General features: G+C 41.8%; 1 protein-coding gene across 1 annotated transcript in view; it reads right to left on the reverse strand.

Moving 5' to 3' along the window:
* The window catches only part of cep170aa (centrosomal protein 170Aa), a 39,675-nt gene extending 26,568 nt beyond the window's left edge, over nucleotides 1-13,107 (reverse strand). Inside the window, 6 exon segments of the mRNA XM_030070757.1 lie at nucleotides 2,328-2,553; nucleotides 2,858-2,916; nucleotides 3,482-3,560; nucleotides 6,859-6,948; nucleotides 12,295-12,431; nucleotides 13,051-13,107. Coding sequence (XP_029926617.1) covers nucleotides 2,328-2,553; nucleotides 2,858-2,916; nucleotides 3,482-3,560; nucleotides 6,859-6,948; nucleotides 12,295-12,399 — 559 coding nt within the window. The 5' untranslated portion in view covers nucleotides 12,400-12,431; nucleotides 13,051-13,107.
* Nucleotides 13,108-18,332: the final 5,225 nt, after the last annotated feature.

The raw sequence follows: 18,332 nt of genomic DNA on the forward strand, positions 1-18,332 counted from the left end.
TACAGAAAGGAATGAAAAGACATGAGGTTGAGCTTCCTGTGGTAACGTCTCCCTGCTCCGATCCTCTTCCTTTACCCACTTTTCCTTGAGTCGAAACGGATTTGGCTCACAAAACACATTCCTCCACAGTATCCGAGGGAGGATCTCTTACTAACCAGCTGCCTGCTTTGCCACATATTTAATTTTTTTGGAGTACCCCTTATCCCGTGCAGTGCAAGTTTCATCACTGTAAAGAAGATGATGATACATGTACAGTGCCAAATTAAGTAAGTAAGGGGTCTTCTATCTAAAAGCTATTGAAAATATCTGTTTACTTGGAGAAATAATAAATCTGGATGATATTACAGTAGCAAATGTGGGGTTACATGCACAGAACCAGAGAGACTGTGTCATTACGAAACATGGGGAGCAGATGGGATGAGGTGCCATGTGCTGCAACACTGTGCACACATTGGCATGCTCGCGTGCAAACGTACCAGCATGTGCATCTGTGCATATGCACTGATGCATTTTTAAGAACGTGGCAGCGGCATATGGGTTAGATACTGTGCAGTATGCGGGCACTTCATGACCCTGTTACTGGTTAATCTGTGTAAACAGACAAGCCCCATGTGGCCTGTTTCAACATCTGCATTGCAGCTTAGCCAGGACCCCTGCTAGGACAACAGGCCTGGTCAGTGTTGTCAGTAAGTTGGGGAAATGTCAAATCTAAACCAAGGTCATGGCGAAACAGAGTTAATGCATGTTGTGTGGTGGTTAAAGACCATTAATTCTCTTGTCACAATATCTAACCCCTGCTGGGCCGACACAACATCAAACCACACTCTACAATAGCCTTTATTCCAGTGTGTTGCCCTACTTACTTAAAGGAAACATCCAGCCTAAAACGATTAAAGACATTTAAAAAAACACTGACATTTCAGCCAGTTTTGATGTTTGGTGGTGTATTTTTCTTATGTGTGTGGAGCACCTGCAAAGGTAAGCAACACCGCAACTTCCTTTATAACAGAATTTGGTGGCAGAAAAAAAATTCACCTCATCAACAGTAAATGTTAGGTTTTGGTTTCCTCAATTAAAGGAATATACAATATTTTAACATATATGTTTTGAGTGTATATGGACGTGTTGTTCATTGTTACCTGTTAACTGTGGTCTCTCAAATTCCCAAGATGAATTTCTCTCAATAATAAAGGCTAATTGAATCTAATCTAAGTATCAAATAGTACTGCCGTCCTTCTGGATTTTGGTTCAACAGTGACACAGAGAGAGGGAGAGATACTAATTTCTCTGTCAACCGCAGCCTCAATGGACTATAATGCAATGCAGCCACAGCTTACAGCCTCTACATCTTCTTTTCTGGTGGAAAAAAATTACTATTGCTATCTCCACCTGCATTATTAAAGCGCAGAAAACACCCTCATTCTGGGAAACGTGGGAAATCACTGCCTAAAGCAGAAATGGATGAGGCGGTAGATGATGCAGCAGAATGCACTGAGCTTCACAAAGTAATAATATCCAACATCTGAACCGTCTTTTTTTCCTTTAAAGCCCTTCCTTAAGTAGATTGTGCTGACATGCTTTGTGCTTAGACTGTGATGTTATACCCTTGTAAGTGTATTATACAATGTATTTGGTTAATTTTCATTAAATACTTGCAGAGTATTAGTGTGTAGTGTTAAAAATCCCTTTCCACTTGAATAAGGCCATTGTAAAGCAAAGTTATTCTGTGATAGACCCTCCTTCTCTGTTACCATTTCAACCCTCCCCTTTTCTCAAAAAAGACCACTGGGCCATGTGTCAAAGAGAGCCATTAATCATTGGTGCAAAGTGCACTGGAAAATTAATTACATCCATTTATCATTTCATGCATGTGAATCTCCAGCACCAGCCGATTATGTCAAAAGAGCTGCCCCAGGTAATAAACTGTAAAAATGCGCAAATACTTATAAAGAAGAGAAGCGACAAAACCAGCTGTATACACTCAGCCGCCCACAGAGAGAGAAGTTTTACTTTGCAACTGGACCACTCGGCCTCTTCGAAACAAATTCAACTCAGCCTCTACAAGATAAATACAGCTCTGTGAAATTGGGGTGTTTGGATTAACAACGTGGTGCTCACAACTTTAATTTGAGCCATTGCTTGTGTACTGTAAAGTAAACCGAGCCCATTTGCTGTGAGAGGGAAAAACAAGCAAAAGATTTATGTTTTGTTTTACAACCCAAGTAGTGGCATTCAATAAATCTGAAACTTGAGGAAAGAATGTAAATAGTCTCCGCAGCTGATAGTTTTGCCACACAGTGGATACTAACAACAGATAACTCTCTCACCTCCTATCCTATCCTCTCCTTTGTGAGCGTCAGCAGATTTAGAGGGAGGCTCTGAGGAGGAGGGGACCCTCTCTGCTGCCCTGCTCTCCCCTGGCCTCGGGGTGCCACCACTGGGGGATTTGGGTGTCTTGGTTGGCGTCTTAGTGGGAGACTTGGCTGTGGTTGTAGCGGTTTCACCGTTGGACGGCTTCTTGCTCAGCTGGAGACCGCTGGTGAACTTTTCATGCTGCAGGGAGATGAAGGGAAAAAGAGAATATAAAGTGAGACTGAAACTGTATAACACAATGGTGTACCACATTAAACTTTAAACACTGCACACTGACCTACAGTGTGTTGTCTTGTCTCACAGTATTTTGTATTGTGTTATGCTGTCTAATCAAGTTTGTGGGATGTATTTCAGGCTTGGCTGTGTGTGTTATAGGAATATGTTTTCTGGAAATAAATGTTGCAGTGGATTGTGTCTGGAGCAGTGTGAGTGTGTGCATGCATCTTTAGACAGACAGACGGTGTGTATGTGTCTATGTTCGTACCTTGAGAGCCTCCTCAGGCACTGTGAGCTCTCCTCTCACCACCGTGAACAGGTTGGTATGTGAGACAAACTGGTTAAGGAAACACTGGCAACAACAGCAAAACCTTCATACACATACACCCACACACACACACAAACACACACCCACACACACACACACAAACACATAAAGACACCACTTCCCTGCACATGATATACTAAAGCTGGATGTTAAATTGAGATCACTGCAGCACTAATAAAAGTAGTGGACAAAATGTGACAAAGGTCAGGTGACAGTGCTCACTACACTCTTGTATGTCCATACATGGAGTGATTGTCTGTATGTGTTTAAGCTATTGTGGCATATGAACTTTTGAATTATTTTAAACTGAAATAATATACAGGCTGCGGTTGCTGTAGGCTAAGGCCTCCGTACTAATGGGCATAACCTATAGTTAGTAACATACAGACAAAGGCAGTCATTCTGTACCTAGGGCAATGATTTCAGGTAGTACACAGAGAGGACAGTCGGAAAATAGGGGAGGTAAAAGGACATGGCAGGACAACACACTGGTTCCCACTGGGACACAGGTTATTAGGCAAGGTGCTAACTTAAAGTAATAGTCCAGGCCAGGTGAAAGGATATCATATCCAAACCTGAGCTTGTCCTCCAACTTCAGAGTGATGTACATCTGCTCCTGGATACGGACGTCATTTACAAAGGTCTGCAGGAGGAGGAGGAGGCAGGACACACGAGAAAACGCCAATCAATAACCACAAACCTGAATTTAGCAAAAAGCCGTTAGCATTATTTATCTTGGGAAGAGGTAGAGTCCATGTTTCTGACATGAACTGTACCTGTGACAAGGACATTTAAAGGAGGGCAATACCACAAAATAACATAGATCCAATTTACTTGTTCCATAGGTAGACACTGAATGGAAATAGAAACTCTGCTCCGATATTTCCTGATGTTTCCTAAGTCTGGGTTTCACGAAAGGCTGTGCCACAATTGCATCATGGGTTTGCGAAATCTAAAAACTGCAGCTGCTGAGGGACAGTGCTCGGTTGATTCCAGGCCTCCATCCTCACAGGGGCGGGGACGGTTTTCTTATGGGAGTATATTAATTCCTTTTTCTCTTTTTCTTTGCCATTTCTTTGGCAGGTCTCCTCTCCATGTATTGCTAAGCTGGTCCAGTTATGTAGCTCACTGTGCTTGTAAACACCGTTTTTTCCTCTCCTCTCCTGCCTTCGTAAGGCACACCTTTTTTTAATTAGCTGCACCCTAACATACTGTTTTTGGCTTGATGCTCAGTGTAGCACATAGAACGATGGGAAACTAAGTACCTAAACAATTTCAGAAAACTGAGGTCCTGTTTTTTCTCAGTTTCTCTGGCTACGCAACATGTTACAGACACATCACAGTCTGATATATAATGACATAAAAACTTGTAGGTGGCCTATGCTGTGGCATGATATGCAAACAGACTCCAGAGCACAGTAATCCTGCCGTTCTTCAACAAACAAAATAGTTCCAACGTAAGGAGTAGCCTGAGAGCACAGTAAAACAGCAAAAATGAACATGTTATGTCGCATTCTGTTGTGGATACTGAAAATATTTCTGACATGTTTGTTGCGGCTTCAAATGTTGTTTTTTTTTCAATTGGCTGTGTTTGCTGCTGCTGCTGTTGTCCTTCAAAACCACAGTTTGCAGCAGCATGATAAAACTACTGTTCAGTAACCACTACATCGAGTACAGCAAGGCTATGCTCATTAGCATCTAAAGGAACATATAATATAAGTAACTAACTTTATAGTGTTATAAATAACATATTATAAATGAAAGACAAATATATCATCACTAACAAGATTGCTGAGAAAAAAGTAGCATGAAAACCGCTGAGGTCTAAGTTCTGCATGTGCTGTATTAAGTATACTTTTGTTTTATGCATTTTTTTTTAATTATGTGCAATAATAATTAAGTAAAACTAAAACCATGAGGTCAGGGAGGTCTTATGATGCAGCTGGCCAAGATGCACAGTTGAGTCAGCCTATTCTGGTGTTCCTTTATAGGAAGCTGTCAGGTGGTGGACACAGCTTGGAAAAATGCCCTGAGAGTGAAAAATCACTGTCTTCCTCTCTCTCTCTCTCTCTCTCTCTCTCTCTCTCTCTCTCTCTCTTTCTCTCTCTCTCTCTCTCTTGTTGCTCTGCCCCCTCCCATCCCTCTCCCACTTCCCTCTCCTTCACCCCTCCTTGAGTATGCAGCACTGAGGCAGATCAGGTTTCACTCGGCTGCAAATGAAACTCAATCACACTTTCACTGCTGCGGTAATAAAACATTCCCCTCTGCCCTCCAGTTAGACGAAATCACAACAGCCTGATAAGCCAGTTGTGGCAATGAAACGTCTCCTCTGAGGTAGTAAATGGCGACTCTGCCACAACACGAGGCACTTTTGGTTACACTCAGGCTTGTTGCTCACTACCGTGTCAAACCTCTTAACATCCACTGACTCAGCGGGAGAGTACTTCCTGTGAATCTGGCTGTCACTACCACAAAAGAAGGATCTCAGCCAATGGCTAATGACACAGCAGGAAGTGGTTCTGACCCTGGCTTCCTGTCTGAGAGGCAGGGAGGATATGGGATCTAAATCTATCTAAGCCAGTGGTCTACAACTGAGAGTGAATCACTGCAAAAACTGTTAAACGCATGACTCACACCATGTGGTGGCGGGAACGCTACATCTCTATGCTGGTGTTTACTGAGTTAGACGTTATCAGAGATGTAGGGTGTCCAAGAAGGGTGATATTTGTTCCTCAAGTTAATAATATCATACTTTTACTGCCTTAGTTAAAGAAAAGAGGTATATCTAAGCCTTAGTATAGTACAGCCGAAAGGAAAATCAATATCATCAATTAGTAATGTTCAGTTCCAGAAATAATTTTGTGATAAAATGCTGGAGTTTACATTTTTGTGTACCTGCTTTCCCTCAACCTGTTTCAACTATTTCTGCTTCAGTTAGCGATTTCGAGCATTTCTCAGAGTGCCTTTCAAGCAGAAGGATACTGTCAGACTTAAAATTTCCATCTCCCACTCTTCTTTGACCGTTTTTTCTGTGATTGTTCATTGTTTTTCATTGTTTGATCATTGATGCAAAATGCAGGATTTAGAAAGCAGCCCTTACTTTTTGCCATCAACCTTGACGTGTATTGTCGGGAAGCTATTTAAATAGTTCACTAGGCCCGAGGTAATGCAAGGTACGTCTCCAGTAGCTTTCATAACATCCAACTTCCCTTGTGAAAATAAGACCGTAGTTGCACCGGACCCTGCTGCGAGCTGTACGTGTGGGTCGATCTAACTTCCTTGCGACTACTTCCCCAAGCTGTTGTTACAAAAAAGAATGTGCTCTCGGCTAACTGGCCTGGAAAAACATCCATTCAAACTGGTGAGCTATCACTGAGCCATCAGCAGCACCGCTACCACCTGACTCACACCATGGGTTTAAAGAGTCATCATCAGTAAACAGGGCGTCCTCATAACAACAACATTGGATTTTTATGTATATAATTAGTTGGCTGCATCCTTTGACAAAACAATATCACCTTATTACAGCCATTTTATTTCAGCGCCATTACAGCCATAGTGTAATCATTTCCTTCATTTGCTTTGACAGCAAACCACCGTGACAGAGACAAAAAGCTAAATGGATTGAGTAATGGTTTGTATAATTGGATTGGGATTCCAATTGACCTCAGCCTTGATATGAATCTTAATTAACACCAAGATTGATTTGGAGCCAGAAAATGATCTAGGAAGGCCGGTTGACCAATAAACCAACAAGTTAACCTCTTGGCTTTATTAGCACAGCCTCATCACTCTCTACCATCCCTCTGTCTTTCTTTGTGTCGCTCATATTTCTCCTTCATCCTGCACTTCATCCTGCTCTTTTCTCCTCTGTTCCCTCATCATCCTTTCATCTGCCTCGCACCGTCTCTTGTCTTTTCTGTTTCCGTTTGTTTACTCACCCCGTTCAGGCTGCCCAGGTCCTTGACTTTGTGTTCGTCAGTGCCGGCCTCATAGTTGATGACTGCATGCTGCTTATCCACGCTGCGGGACTGCAAACACAAGCACACACAAGCATGTAAACTCAATTATACTTTATTCGTCATTGCAGTGTAATTATAGTGTGTGCTTCCAGATAAAGAGAGACAAAGGACAAAGGAAAAATCACATAAAAACAGAAAGATCAGTGAAGTAAAAACAATAATAACATGGCACCAGTATTTACAATAATAATGAAGAAAAGGTAAAACATATAAATCCAGCTATAACAAGAGATGGAATAAATAAATAGAGGTGTTACTAACTGTGCCAGGCTCATACAGGATCAAAATTTCAGAAAAATAACTCAGAGCTGTGCCATAGACATAATCAACAAAATCTTCAAATGAATTCTAAAACAAGCTGTGATGACATGCTAAAAGGAGATACAGTCCCATTTCTGCAGCAAACTGGAGTTATTCTACCTCTGCTTGGTTTAGGCAGGTAAAACAGATCACTGCAATAATCAAGGCAGGATGATATAAAAATGTGCACAATCCCCTCTCAATCGCAGAAATGCAGCAGAGATCTAATTTTAGCAATGCTCCTTAAACGGAAAAAGCATGACCGGACGAGCTTTTTAGTTTAATGCTAAAATTAAGACTCCGGTCAAACAGGACTCCTAAGATGCTGGAGGCAGGATTTAATATTCTGATTTATTGGATTACTGAGATCTGGTCATTCAGTTCAGATGCTGTCTGCACTGATAAAGTCTGCTATGTTGCTGTGGCGGTTTAAATCTGTTCCCATGTTAGTTTCTGCTGTTCTTCTTCAATATAGTCTCACATTGCTGTTATGGTAACGCTGTCTGTGTCCACACAGGTGCCATGTGAGCCTGGAGAAAGGCAGCTGCTTCTTACTCTAGACTACAAGCCATTGGAGGGCAGTGTGTGACACTGGAGGAAACTGTGCTACTGTGTGCAAAACCTTGGTGGCGGTATGAACATCCAATGTCAAGTAACAGTTACAATGTCAGATAAAATGTTGTGATGAGACGTTAATTCACAGCATGCCAGCATTTGGTATGCCAACGTCTCTGTGCATCTGTGTTTTCAATGGCATGTGCGGACACACACACCGACACACTGACACACACACACACACACACACACACACACACACACACACACACACACAAAGCCCCCATATGTTCTATTCAACAGCCTAACTGACCTTGAGTTGAGTTCTCTGTGATTGTCCACAGGCAGATTTTGGATAATGCTTTGTTTCACACACAAAAGAGAACGGCGGAGCGCAGAAGGACTGAGGGTGAAAGTATTGATTCTCTGCGGTCTCCAGGTATGAGCCCATCAGCTGGTATGAGGAGAAGTGGTTTCGAGAAAAAGACCCTGTGACCTTCTTTGTGATAGAAAAATCAGCAGCGAAAGGGGTAAGATGGAATCTACTGCGGATTCTGGCAAATATTCCCTTTCATGTTTCACGGTCTCATAGTTTTCATACATATCTACAAGTACGCGCTGTCTCACAAGAGAGTCACTCTGTCTGAATGAATGCCCTTCAAATAAGGCATGTCAGTAAAAAAATGCATGGAACGGGCTTACGAGGTGAGACATTGTCCTAGAATTGCTCTTTTTTATATAATTTTTGCAATACCAATTCATGCATTTTTTTAAAATTTGGTATTCCAAGGTCTATTGTGGCTTTCTTGACAACAAATTCAAGGTGTACTTCGTTAAAGGAATTCCTTGGAGAGTAGCTCATCATCTGGACTGATAGTATTTCAATTTTAAGCCTCGATCTGACAAATCCTGGCTAATCACTGCAGTAATATTTGACATGTTGCACAAACGGTGCTTTGCTCTTGTGGGTACATATAAACACGGGTCCAGCCCACAGACTGACAAATCCATTCAGTGCGCGTGTGTTGTATGATCAAAGCCTTGTCAGAGTAAAATCCCAGCCAGACTTGTGAATCACAAATTGAAAAAAGAGGGAGTGATAAACAATAAATTAGATCAAAATGAAAAAAATGAACAATTTAGAGGGCTGGATGCATGTACGATGAGTCCGCTGTGTTGTAGTCTGTTAAGGACGATTCTCATTTCCTGAGGATTGTGTTTCATAACTAATAAATTCTCCTATGAAATTTTACTTTGATCAAACTGCTCCACGTGCCTAAACACTAAACTCTCCTAAATTAGAAATTATATTTGTATGTAACAGCTGAAGTAAGACAGATGTGTTTAGGGAAGGGTGCCAACCGTCCTCCAGATTATCTCAGTGAGATTAGGCTAGATCAAACAGGATAGTCAGATTAGTCCAAGAAGTGAGCAGCCTGTTTTACTTCACACCACAGGACAGAGCAGACACATACCGCTGATTATAGTTACACATGCTATTACACCACCGTACAGGCGGCTTAAAATACAAATGTGAAGGAGTTGAAGAAAAAAAAATGTGCAAGTTGCAGCTGCAAAGGGGAAGAGTTTAAGTATCAGGCAGGGGACGACACATTTGAAGTAACTGATTTAAATAACCACGTGTACTTTTGCCAACATGTTCTTCAGGATCCTGTGTGTGAATGAAGAGACTCAGAGAGAAAGAGGTGAGGGAGAGAAAGCGGAAGAGATAAAAGAGGGAGGCAAATGTGATTCATCAAAGGTGGAACTACACACATACACACACACACACACACACACACACACAGTGCAGAGGAGTTGAGCTATGAGACAGAGGATATGATGCAGAGGCAGAAAAAGCTCTCTGACTTCTTTGTTGTCCATTACAAAAAACAAAAATCTGAATCAGACTGACAGCATGGAGACTGTATTCCTGTTCTCACCCCATTCCTTCCTCAGGGTGTAGAAGTATTACACTGCAAAAATCTTCACCTTAACAAGTCATTTAGTCTTAAAATCTTTAAAAAAGTGAAAACAATCTGTCAGTGAGATGAGATAATCCCACTTGATTCCAGAGCAGTGTCAAGAATAATTACCTTGTTTTCAGAAAAACAAGATTTTCAAAACTGAACATGAGACTAGGTGGAGTGAAATAAATCAAAGGATACATAAATAAATTCCAATGATGGCATAGTTTGTAAATACCATGTTTATCTTGAGAGGTATGTGTGAAGTATTGAGTGGTATGTGATTTAATGGAAAAACAAGCTGGCATTAGGTCTTGTAAGATAACACTGAAACATTTTACACTGAAATCACTCAAGTTACAGTGTGACAGTTCCCTGTCATAAGATCCTTTCCAAGTTTGATATCTTTGTCTGCCTCGGTGTGTGTGTGTGTGTGTGTGTGTGTGTGTGACCAATTTGGTGCATGAAACAAGCAGCATCTACAAACTAGCCATGTGATGAGGCCATGGCTCGTTAAAACCATCACATGGTTGAAACTGTCAGCAGCTAAACAAAGTGACTGCTTTTAGAATGCATGCACGCACGCACGCACACACACACACTCACTCACACACACACACACACACACACACACACACACGCACAGTTGGTAAAATGTCCTCACTTTGGTGGATTTTCCTTATCCGTGTAGTCTTGCAAAATCATTACAAGGATCCAAGAAAACAAACACCTAGGAATGAGAGGAAGACCCTGAGGTCATTAGAAACACATCAGAGAAAGTGTTTGGAAAGTAAAGCAGGTCCTTTTCAGCTCCTCAAGTTTCAGTACACTTTTATTAGTTCCTCCTCTTTTGAAGCCTCCCTTCCAGCTCTGCTACAACTGCACATCAAGCAGAGCGTGTGAGGCTTCAGGTCAGTTGACGCAGCAATAAAAAAAAAAAAAAAAAAAAAAAAATCAGCATCAGCGGACTGAAAGGCTAACATGATCAGAATCAGACACAGCACTGCTGACAAGCCTCTTCATATATCAAACAGTATTCTTCAAGGTTCTTGCATGGACTCCCAAAATTATGTGGCATTAGCAAGGGTGTACAAAGAAGCTGTGTTTCCTTATTTTTTACAAAACCTGCAGTTTATTGTGCTGTTTTTGTTTATAGACTTTAAGCATGATTAGAAACAAACTTATGCCATAAATTATGCCTTACTAATAACTGTCCTGAAAATGGATAATTTTCCTCTACTGATAAAATCCAAATAAGACTTTTTTCATTCAGGAAACAGGAATTCACAGTATATTCTAGAACCAAAATATAATTACAATGTCAATGTGGAGCAATTTTTCATCCACGGCAATATGCAGTCTTCGATATCACTTTCATAAAAATCTAGGCCTAGTTTTAGAGGCACAGATTAAGAGAAACAGGAGAGAAAGAGAGGAGACGTGGATCATCCCGGGCTGATTTTCAGAATTTGATAGAGCTCTCCAAGTGAAAATATTCTTCGTCTACAAGTAGGCTTATTCCTCATCCTGTCTTTGTAGCGTTTGCCTGAAACTTCTCTCGGCACAAAATTTAGACATGCAGAGATAAATGACAATGTCTACTTATTGCTAAATATAATTCTCTGCAGCCAGTGCTACAGTTTATTAATACTTTATGCCGGCTTAAAATCAGCGAGTGTCCTGCATTTCTTCGTGATAGTAAGATTATGAGACAGACACTGGAGTTACTCGACCGTGACAGATATGAGTGCCAGAGAACAGTCTGGAGCCACCGGAACAGTCAGTCAGATAGCATCTAACTCAAGAGGTATCTGCCCCACTTTCTATTAATAGATCAATGATCAGAGGTACACAAGCACATGCACATGCACTTGCTGTATGTATGCACAGCTGCACCCGCACTGCACTCACTACACACACACACACACACACACACACACACACACACACACACACACACACACACACTGAGGGCTCATCTGTGCACTGAAAAACAACAAGTTAAATATAGAAAAATGCATCTTTTTTTAGAGATAAGGTTTTATTACAATTGTTTAAGTCAAACACCCATGCACAGAATAGGAGGAGGCCCTTTTATAATCTGATTGATCTGATTGACTGACACCCTCTTCCTCTGCACACCTACAGGCTGAAAAGCACCTTTGCTACACCGCTGTGAGCTCTGAAAGCAGTTTGAGCTCCAGCAGAAGTAAACTCTCCCTATTAAGCAACCAAAAGCACACTGCACATGGACAATCATTATTTTAACCCGGAGAGATTACTGAGCATTAAATCCAGCTCCATCATCACTAATAGTGTGAGACTAATTCTGTTGGTCACCGTATCATTGTCTCACTCGGCAGCTAACACAGGAGAAAACGTCATTATTAGAATTAGAGGATTCAGAAAGATGCCATTGTGTGTGGCAGCTGTGTGTGTCTGTACTGTATCCTCATGTGTCCATGCGTACGCCTGTCTCACCTGCATGAGAGCGCCTGTTATGTGTGTGTGTGTTTTGCATCAGTCTCCTCACCTGTAGCATGAGCTCGCAGTCGTCCCGGCCGACAAAGATCATCTCCCGGGGGAGTCGGTGGCGAGTCCCCCCGCTGCTCACCAGGAACCAAGAGGTCACACTCATCTCTGCTGCCTGCTGCTGCCTCTGCTACACACCTACTGGGAAACATAGTGACTACTGAGGGACTCTTCGACTACTGAACACTTGTTTCCATTCATTCAGCGGCAGTGGATCCCACAAGTAGAAGAAAATGTACAAAAAATATACAAAAATGTCACATGGTGAAATCTGAAAAGGGGAACAAACTAGGAGTGCTTATTTTATTTTATCTTGTGGGTACAATGGCCACACACACAGCGCTCTTTGGGAAATCACAGAATTGTGGCATTGTGGCAAAATATAGATGCCTCTTTCATGAAAAAATAAAGCCATTATTTATTTGGATATTGCATTTGAATCGTGCAAGCTTAGAAACACATTAACACATAGCAGAGGACACATCTTACAAATAACTAGGTCTGGGTGTTGGCAAGTAAAACACATACTGCATAATATCTTAGCAGACTAATAAAATACACAACATATTATATGATTAATTAGGCAACAGGCTGAGTCAATACAATTGAATACTTACTTATACTAGAATACTTGCAAACCAGTTAATAAAATGTTCAAGAGCACTTGGTTTATTTTATTTAACATAGCAAATTATGACAACCCAAATTCACGTCAGCTGTTCCAAATATTATAAAATGAGTAGATTTTGCTACACACCTCTGGTCCAGGTAGCTCACTGCTGAACGACCACTGGCAGCACAGCACAGCTAGGCCATCCTGAGAGAGGGAAAGGGGGAGAAGATTAAACTGTTTGGTTCCTTTTAAATTTTTCAATTGGACTCAAAGAGGCTGGTTTCTTTCCAACATGATATAAAGCATGCATGGAAAAAGAGGGTGAGAAATAAAGCAAGATTGAACGCATGAGCCGAACGAAAGAAGGAAGCAAGAAAAGAAAAAAAAATCTGAAATGTCACAGCTACAATAAGCTCCTGATCATTTTCAACTTTTTGAGGAGGAAGACAAAGCAAAACAAACAAAAGACTAAGTGTACAGAGAAGGGGCAGATATCACAGAATCTAAGCACTCCTTCATGCCTCATTTTGTTTTGTGCTGGTGGAGCGACAGAATGAGCGAGTGGGCAGTCCCGCGATGTGATGTCGGACTGTGTCGAAGCTGGGAATGAACAGTAGGCCTGCCAGTGAGCTGCATCCTCTCTCTCCCTCCCTGCCTGTCCTGATCATTGCCAGATGCTGCAGCAGGAAGTGATGTAGGAATGTTGGCTGGCCTCCCCGGCAGGACGTTTATTTTCCCTCCTCCCCTCCCTCTCCTCCTTCAGATGATCTGGAAAGGAGGTCAAACTCAGCCGCTCCAACTTTCTAACGGCTCAGGCCTGCAGGAACAGCGCCTTAAGCAGAACGGACTGACGGGCCGGTTGAGTGTGTGGCTGATTCAATGACTTTTGTTTATGGCTGACAATATAGCTGAAGTATGACTGAGCGAGCTCAAAGCACCGTTTTGTAATTGAATGCTTCACACAGAGTCACAAGATGGTAACAAAACACAGAGCCGCAGCCTCTCCAAATTTACCATATCTGAGTGGGAAAGTACCCAACAAATAAGATCACATTACAAGATTTTCTGTATATTGAACCAAACAGTTTACACTTATTGTGAGGTTTATTCTCATGATCATTTATTTTGAACCGGGCGGGGCGATGTATCTATATTGAGGTATTGGATGTCATAACACTGTGAGATGATATGCAGGTGTGTTGTCTTTTCTTGGTTTTTAAAGAGTGCATAGATTAATTAAGTAATTATTAAGTAATTTTCAGAATTTATTAGACTATTGTAGCTGCATCTACCTGCTTGGTCATCATATCGACATTACTAATGATTGTTTACCAAAAACCTCCTGATGTTTGTGAGAGCACCAATATTCACCCCTACAATACTGACACAATATCGAGGTTATTTGGTCAAAGATTTTGTGATACTGATTTTGTCCAAATCACCCAGCCCTACTGCTTGGTCTTCATATCTGCATTACTGATGCTTTTTTTTTAATCACAAATCTCGTATGTGAATATTGTATGAAAGCACCAATAGTCATTCCTACAGCATTGTCACAATTGGTATTAGTAATTGAGGAAACGAGGAATTCGGACAAATATATTGTGATACTTGATTTTGTCCATATCAACCAAGGCCTAATTTCAGCGTTCAGCGCAGGTTCAAAGGGGATTTTTTGATGTTAATTTCAGGAGACTCTAAAATAACGGGATCTCTGGGTCCTTTGTAGAAAGTGTCTGGTAAGGCCCATCAGAGAGGGTATTAAAGATTATTGAGCTAAGCTCTCGCTCCTTTGACCTCATAAGTACTAAGTATACCCACTCAATAATCCCCTGCAAATTTTAATCAACTGCACACCTCTTGACGGTTGCTTGCACGACGTTGTTGGGAACGTTACTGTACGCAAGCAAAGGCCCTAATGCAAGGGGGATCAGCTTTTCATCCCTGTTTCAGTTCAAAATCTTCAAAAGATTTTGTACATTGCGCACGACAACATAAGTGGAAAAGTTACATGCAGTCATACGGTAATGAATAGTTTGCGGGAAAATGCTGTCATGGTGACAGTATTTTTACTAAAGTTAGGCAGCAGTGGTAGCACAGCAGTCATGCATCCACATGACTTGTCACACAGAAACTTTGACAACTCCATTAAGTACAAGACAACCTCATTTTCTGTATCCCCCTAGCTCCAGATATTGTGTTTAGATGCTACGGCACACAACACAACACACTACAACATATAACAGCAGAGCTAACCTGCGTAGAAACACAACAGCAGTATTACACTATAATCATGTGTGGTTTCCCCTCCCCTCTGTAACCAGAGTGTCAGAGGGTGAGATGGCTCATTAACCGCTGCACACCCACCGCAGAATGCAAGGTTAAAGATAATGTGGTCGAGGAGCCCGGCTATAGTGCATACCAGCCTGTGTGTTGTCATTAAAACCCTCTCACTATCACACATTAAAGACATTTCACAGTGGGGGGAGCGCACTGGTAGACATGTGGAAGGAAGCAGAGCTGAAGAGTAAATACAGGGTTTCGTATACTTTTAGATAAAGATCTAATCCCTGGAACATCACTCTATCCTACTGTGATTTATTTAATAGATTCTGCAGCTGTTAACAACTTGCAGTGACAGAGCAACAGCAATGAATGCTGCGCGTCAGCATTTGTTGATGAGGGTGTCTTGAAGTGGGTGGGATGTGAAGTGGGGGAGATCAAAGGAGAGAGACATGAGGCAGACAGAAGGGCCCGCTTGCCACGCTGTAACAGCCAGTGATGAAGTGGGGAATGAAAAGGTGGGTACACTATTAACTCAAGCTGGTGATCATAATGGGGGCAAACAACCACCAACTGAAACAAAAAAACAACTGTCTTTTTGGAAAATCACAGCTTTATGCTTTTCTTTTGAAAGACCCAAAAATGTAACTGGTTAAGACTGAAAACAGACAAAAAAGGTGAAAACTGAAACTGATGTGGGTCTACCCTCTACTACACCGCTGAGCATTAGGTTGTGACATCCGATATATAAACTGCACAGTGCTGTATCAAATTCCACATCATCTAACCCAGCATTTAATATTGCCTTAGGTCCTTCAACAAGACACTGGCTACATTCACATGAACAGAGAAACCCCAGCCTCAGGGGTTTTGCAGTTGCGTCACAAATCTCCCAGCAACCACTTCTGATGCTCTCATGGAGGTCCGGTGGAGAACTGGCTGTGTACAAACTGTGTCTACAAAACAACCAGGCAAAAAAGAAACACAGAAAGATTGTGGTGTGAGTGTAGGTCAGTGCAGTAACGTAAAGGAATACTCTGTTTTTTGGGGGGCAAAATAGCCTTTTTCTGACTTATCCAGACTGAGACAAGATGTTTGATGCCATTTTTTACCTCTGTATGTCCACTGGTTTGGTTCCTGTGGGTAGCATTTTGTGTTTTATTCCTTTAAGACTAAGTGAAAGGTTTGATAGGGTTAATCTGTTCCCAAATTTAGGTTAAAGGACAGGATTCAGCATTGTTTACTGTGACACAGGAAACTATCTGGTCTAGCTTGTTTTATGGCCAGACTGTCATTAAGATGTTATAAAATATTGTTGCTGCTGAAAATTTGATGTTACTGTCAATATACAAAATTTATACTGACTACAAATTCACTGACAACAGCAACAAATCTGTTTCATGTCTGTTCTACTCCTGCAACAACATCCTTGTTGGGAGTGAAAGGAGGAATAATGACTTCATGGTTTTGGCAGGAATTCACCCAACCCCCAGACTTATGCGTGCGCGCGCACACACACACACACACACAGTCACAGAATGAGAGTGAAAGAGCGGGATTATTCTAAAATGACTGTGCATGCTTTGTAGGGAGGAGATGGCACAAGAGAGACAGGAAGTATGCACGGCGCTTCCTGTGGTGGACACAGCACACATGTTGGAATCCTCATTAAGTCTGCAGCCGATGTTGATTTGTTGCCCGTCTGATATGAAAAGCAGCGTGTCATCAACAGTAAGACTGGTCATACCCACAACAAAGGAACTGAATCCAATCAAAATGAGGAATGTATCATTTAAAATCTGATAATACTGAGTGATAAAAATATAGAAACAGAGGGACAGATCCCAAGCAAATGAGCATTTCAACTGTTAAAGCTGTATGACATTCAGTATAATAAGCTGTTCAGAGATGAAAAATAACTGGAGTGAATGCAAGACAGCACTAGATAATCAGATTTATCAGCTTTGGCTAATCCCTCTTACAGTTATTCCACTTCCATTCTCCAGCAAAGCAGTCTTCTCTCCTTTCAGCGATTCAAATCTGTTCCCTCCACTCTGATCCAGCCAATTACAGACATCGCTTGAAATGGCAGAGGAAGTGATGTCAGCGAGTGCCGGTTCACTTACTGATCTAATATGTTTCCCTGCTGCGGCGCATGGCTACCGCTTTCCACGTAGCATCGGGTCCGGAGTGTGTAAGTGCATGCGTGTGTGTGTGTGTGTGTGTGTGTGTGTGTGTCCCTGGATGATGCAACAGCTGGGTAACCGTCCGCTCTGCTCCTCTTCTCTCTCCCGCTCTAACCTCTCCTACTGTCACATCACTGCCCTGACCCTGCATAGCTGACTCACACCACATCACACACTCCGACAGCTGCCTTGTGGAGCCTACACACACAGATGGACCCAAACACTCACAAGCAAAGTAAACCCAAGCTAAGTGAGAAAGAAAGGGTGGGGAAAAGAGGGAGAGAGAAATACAAACACAGAATGAGAAAGAGAGACAGACAGACAGAGAGAGAGAGACAGCTCATATGCTCATCACACTCACTTCCACATGGCTTCATGATGCAGAGCCAAGCTTAGCCCTAGTAAGGGTGTGGCAGTCTGCCTACACTGTAAAAATACAGCTTAATGTCAATGTGCTACTAACCACCTACAGAGGAGCTGGCTCTTGTAAATTTAATGCCATGCTTTGGCTAAGTGGCTCCATGCAGGAAGCTCATGAGGAATGACCTCAACACTTAAGCTTAAAGCAATAACATTAGTATATTCATACAAATGAATATAATACAACGGTGATTACGGCTGGGCAATATGTCAAAATGATACTGATATTGTGATATGAGACTAGGGATCGTCTGGGATATTGTAGTATTGCGGCATGGAATAAGTGTTGTATTTTTCCTGTTTTTAAAGGCTGCATAACAGTAAGGGGAGGCAATTTTTGAACTTATTAGATTGTTCAAGCTGTGCTTTTATCTGCCTGTTCCTGCTTAGTCATCATATCCACATTACTAAGGACTGCTTATCAAAAAATCTCATCTTGTCACAATATGGATACTGAGGCATTATTTGAATTTGTCCGTATCACCCAGCCCTAATTCCATCTATACCGACTTCATGAAAACTTTTACATTTGCCCAT

The sequence above is a fragment of the Myripristis murdjan genome, chromosome 15, assembly GCF_902150065.1.
Source record: "Myripristis murdjan chromosome 15, fMyrMur1.1, whole genome shotgun sequence".
Classification (NCBI taxonomy): Eukaryota; Metazoa; Chordata; class Actinopteri; order Holocentriformes; family Holocentridae; genus Myripristis; species Myripristis murdjan.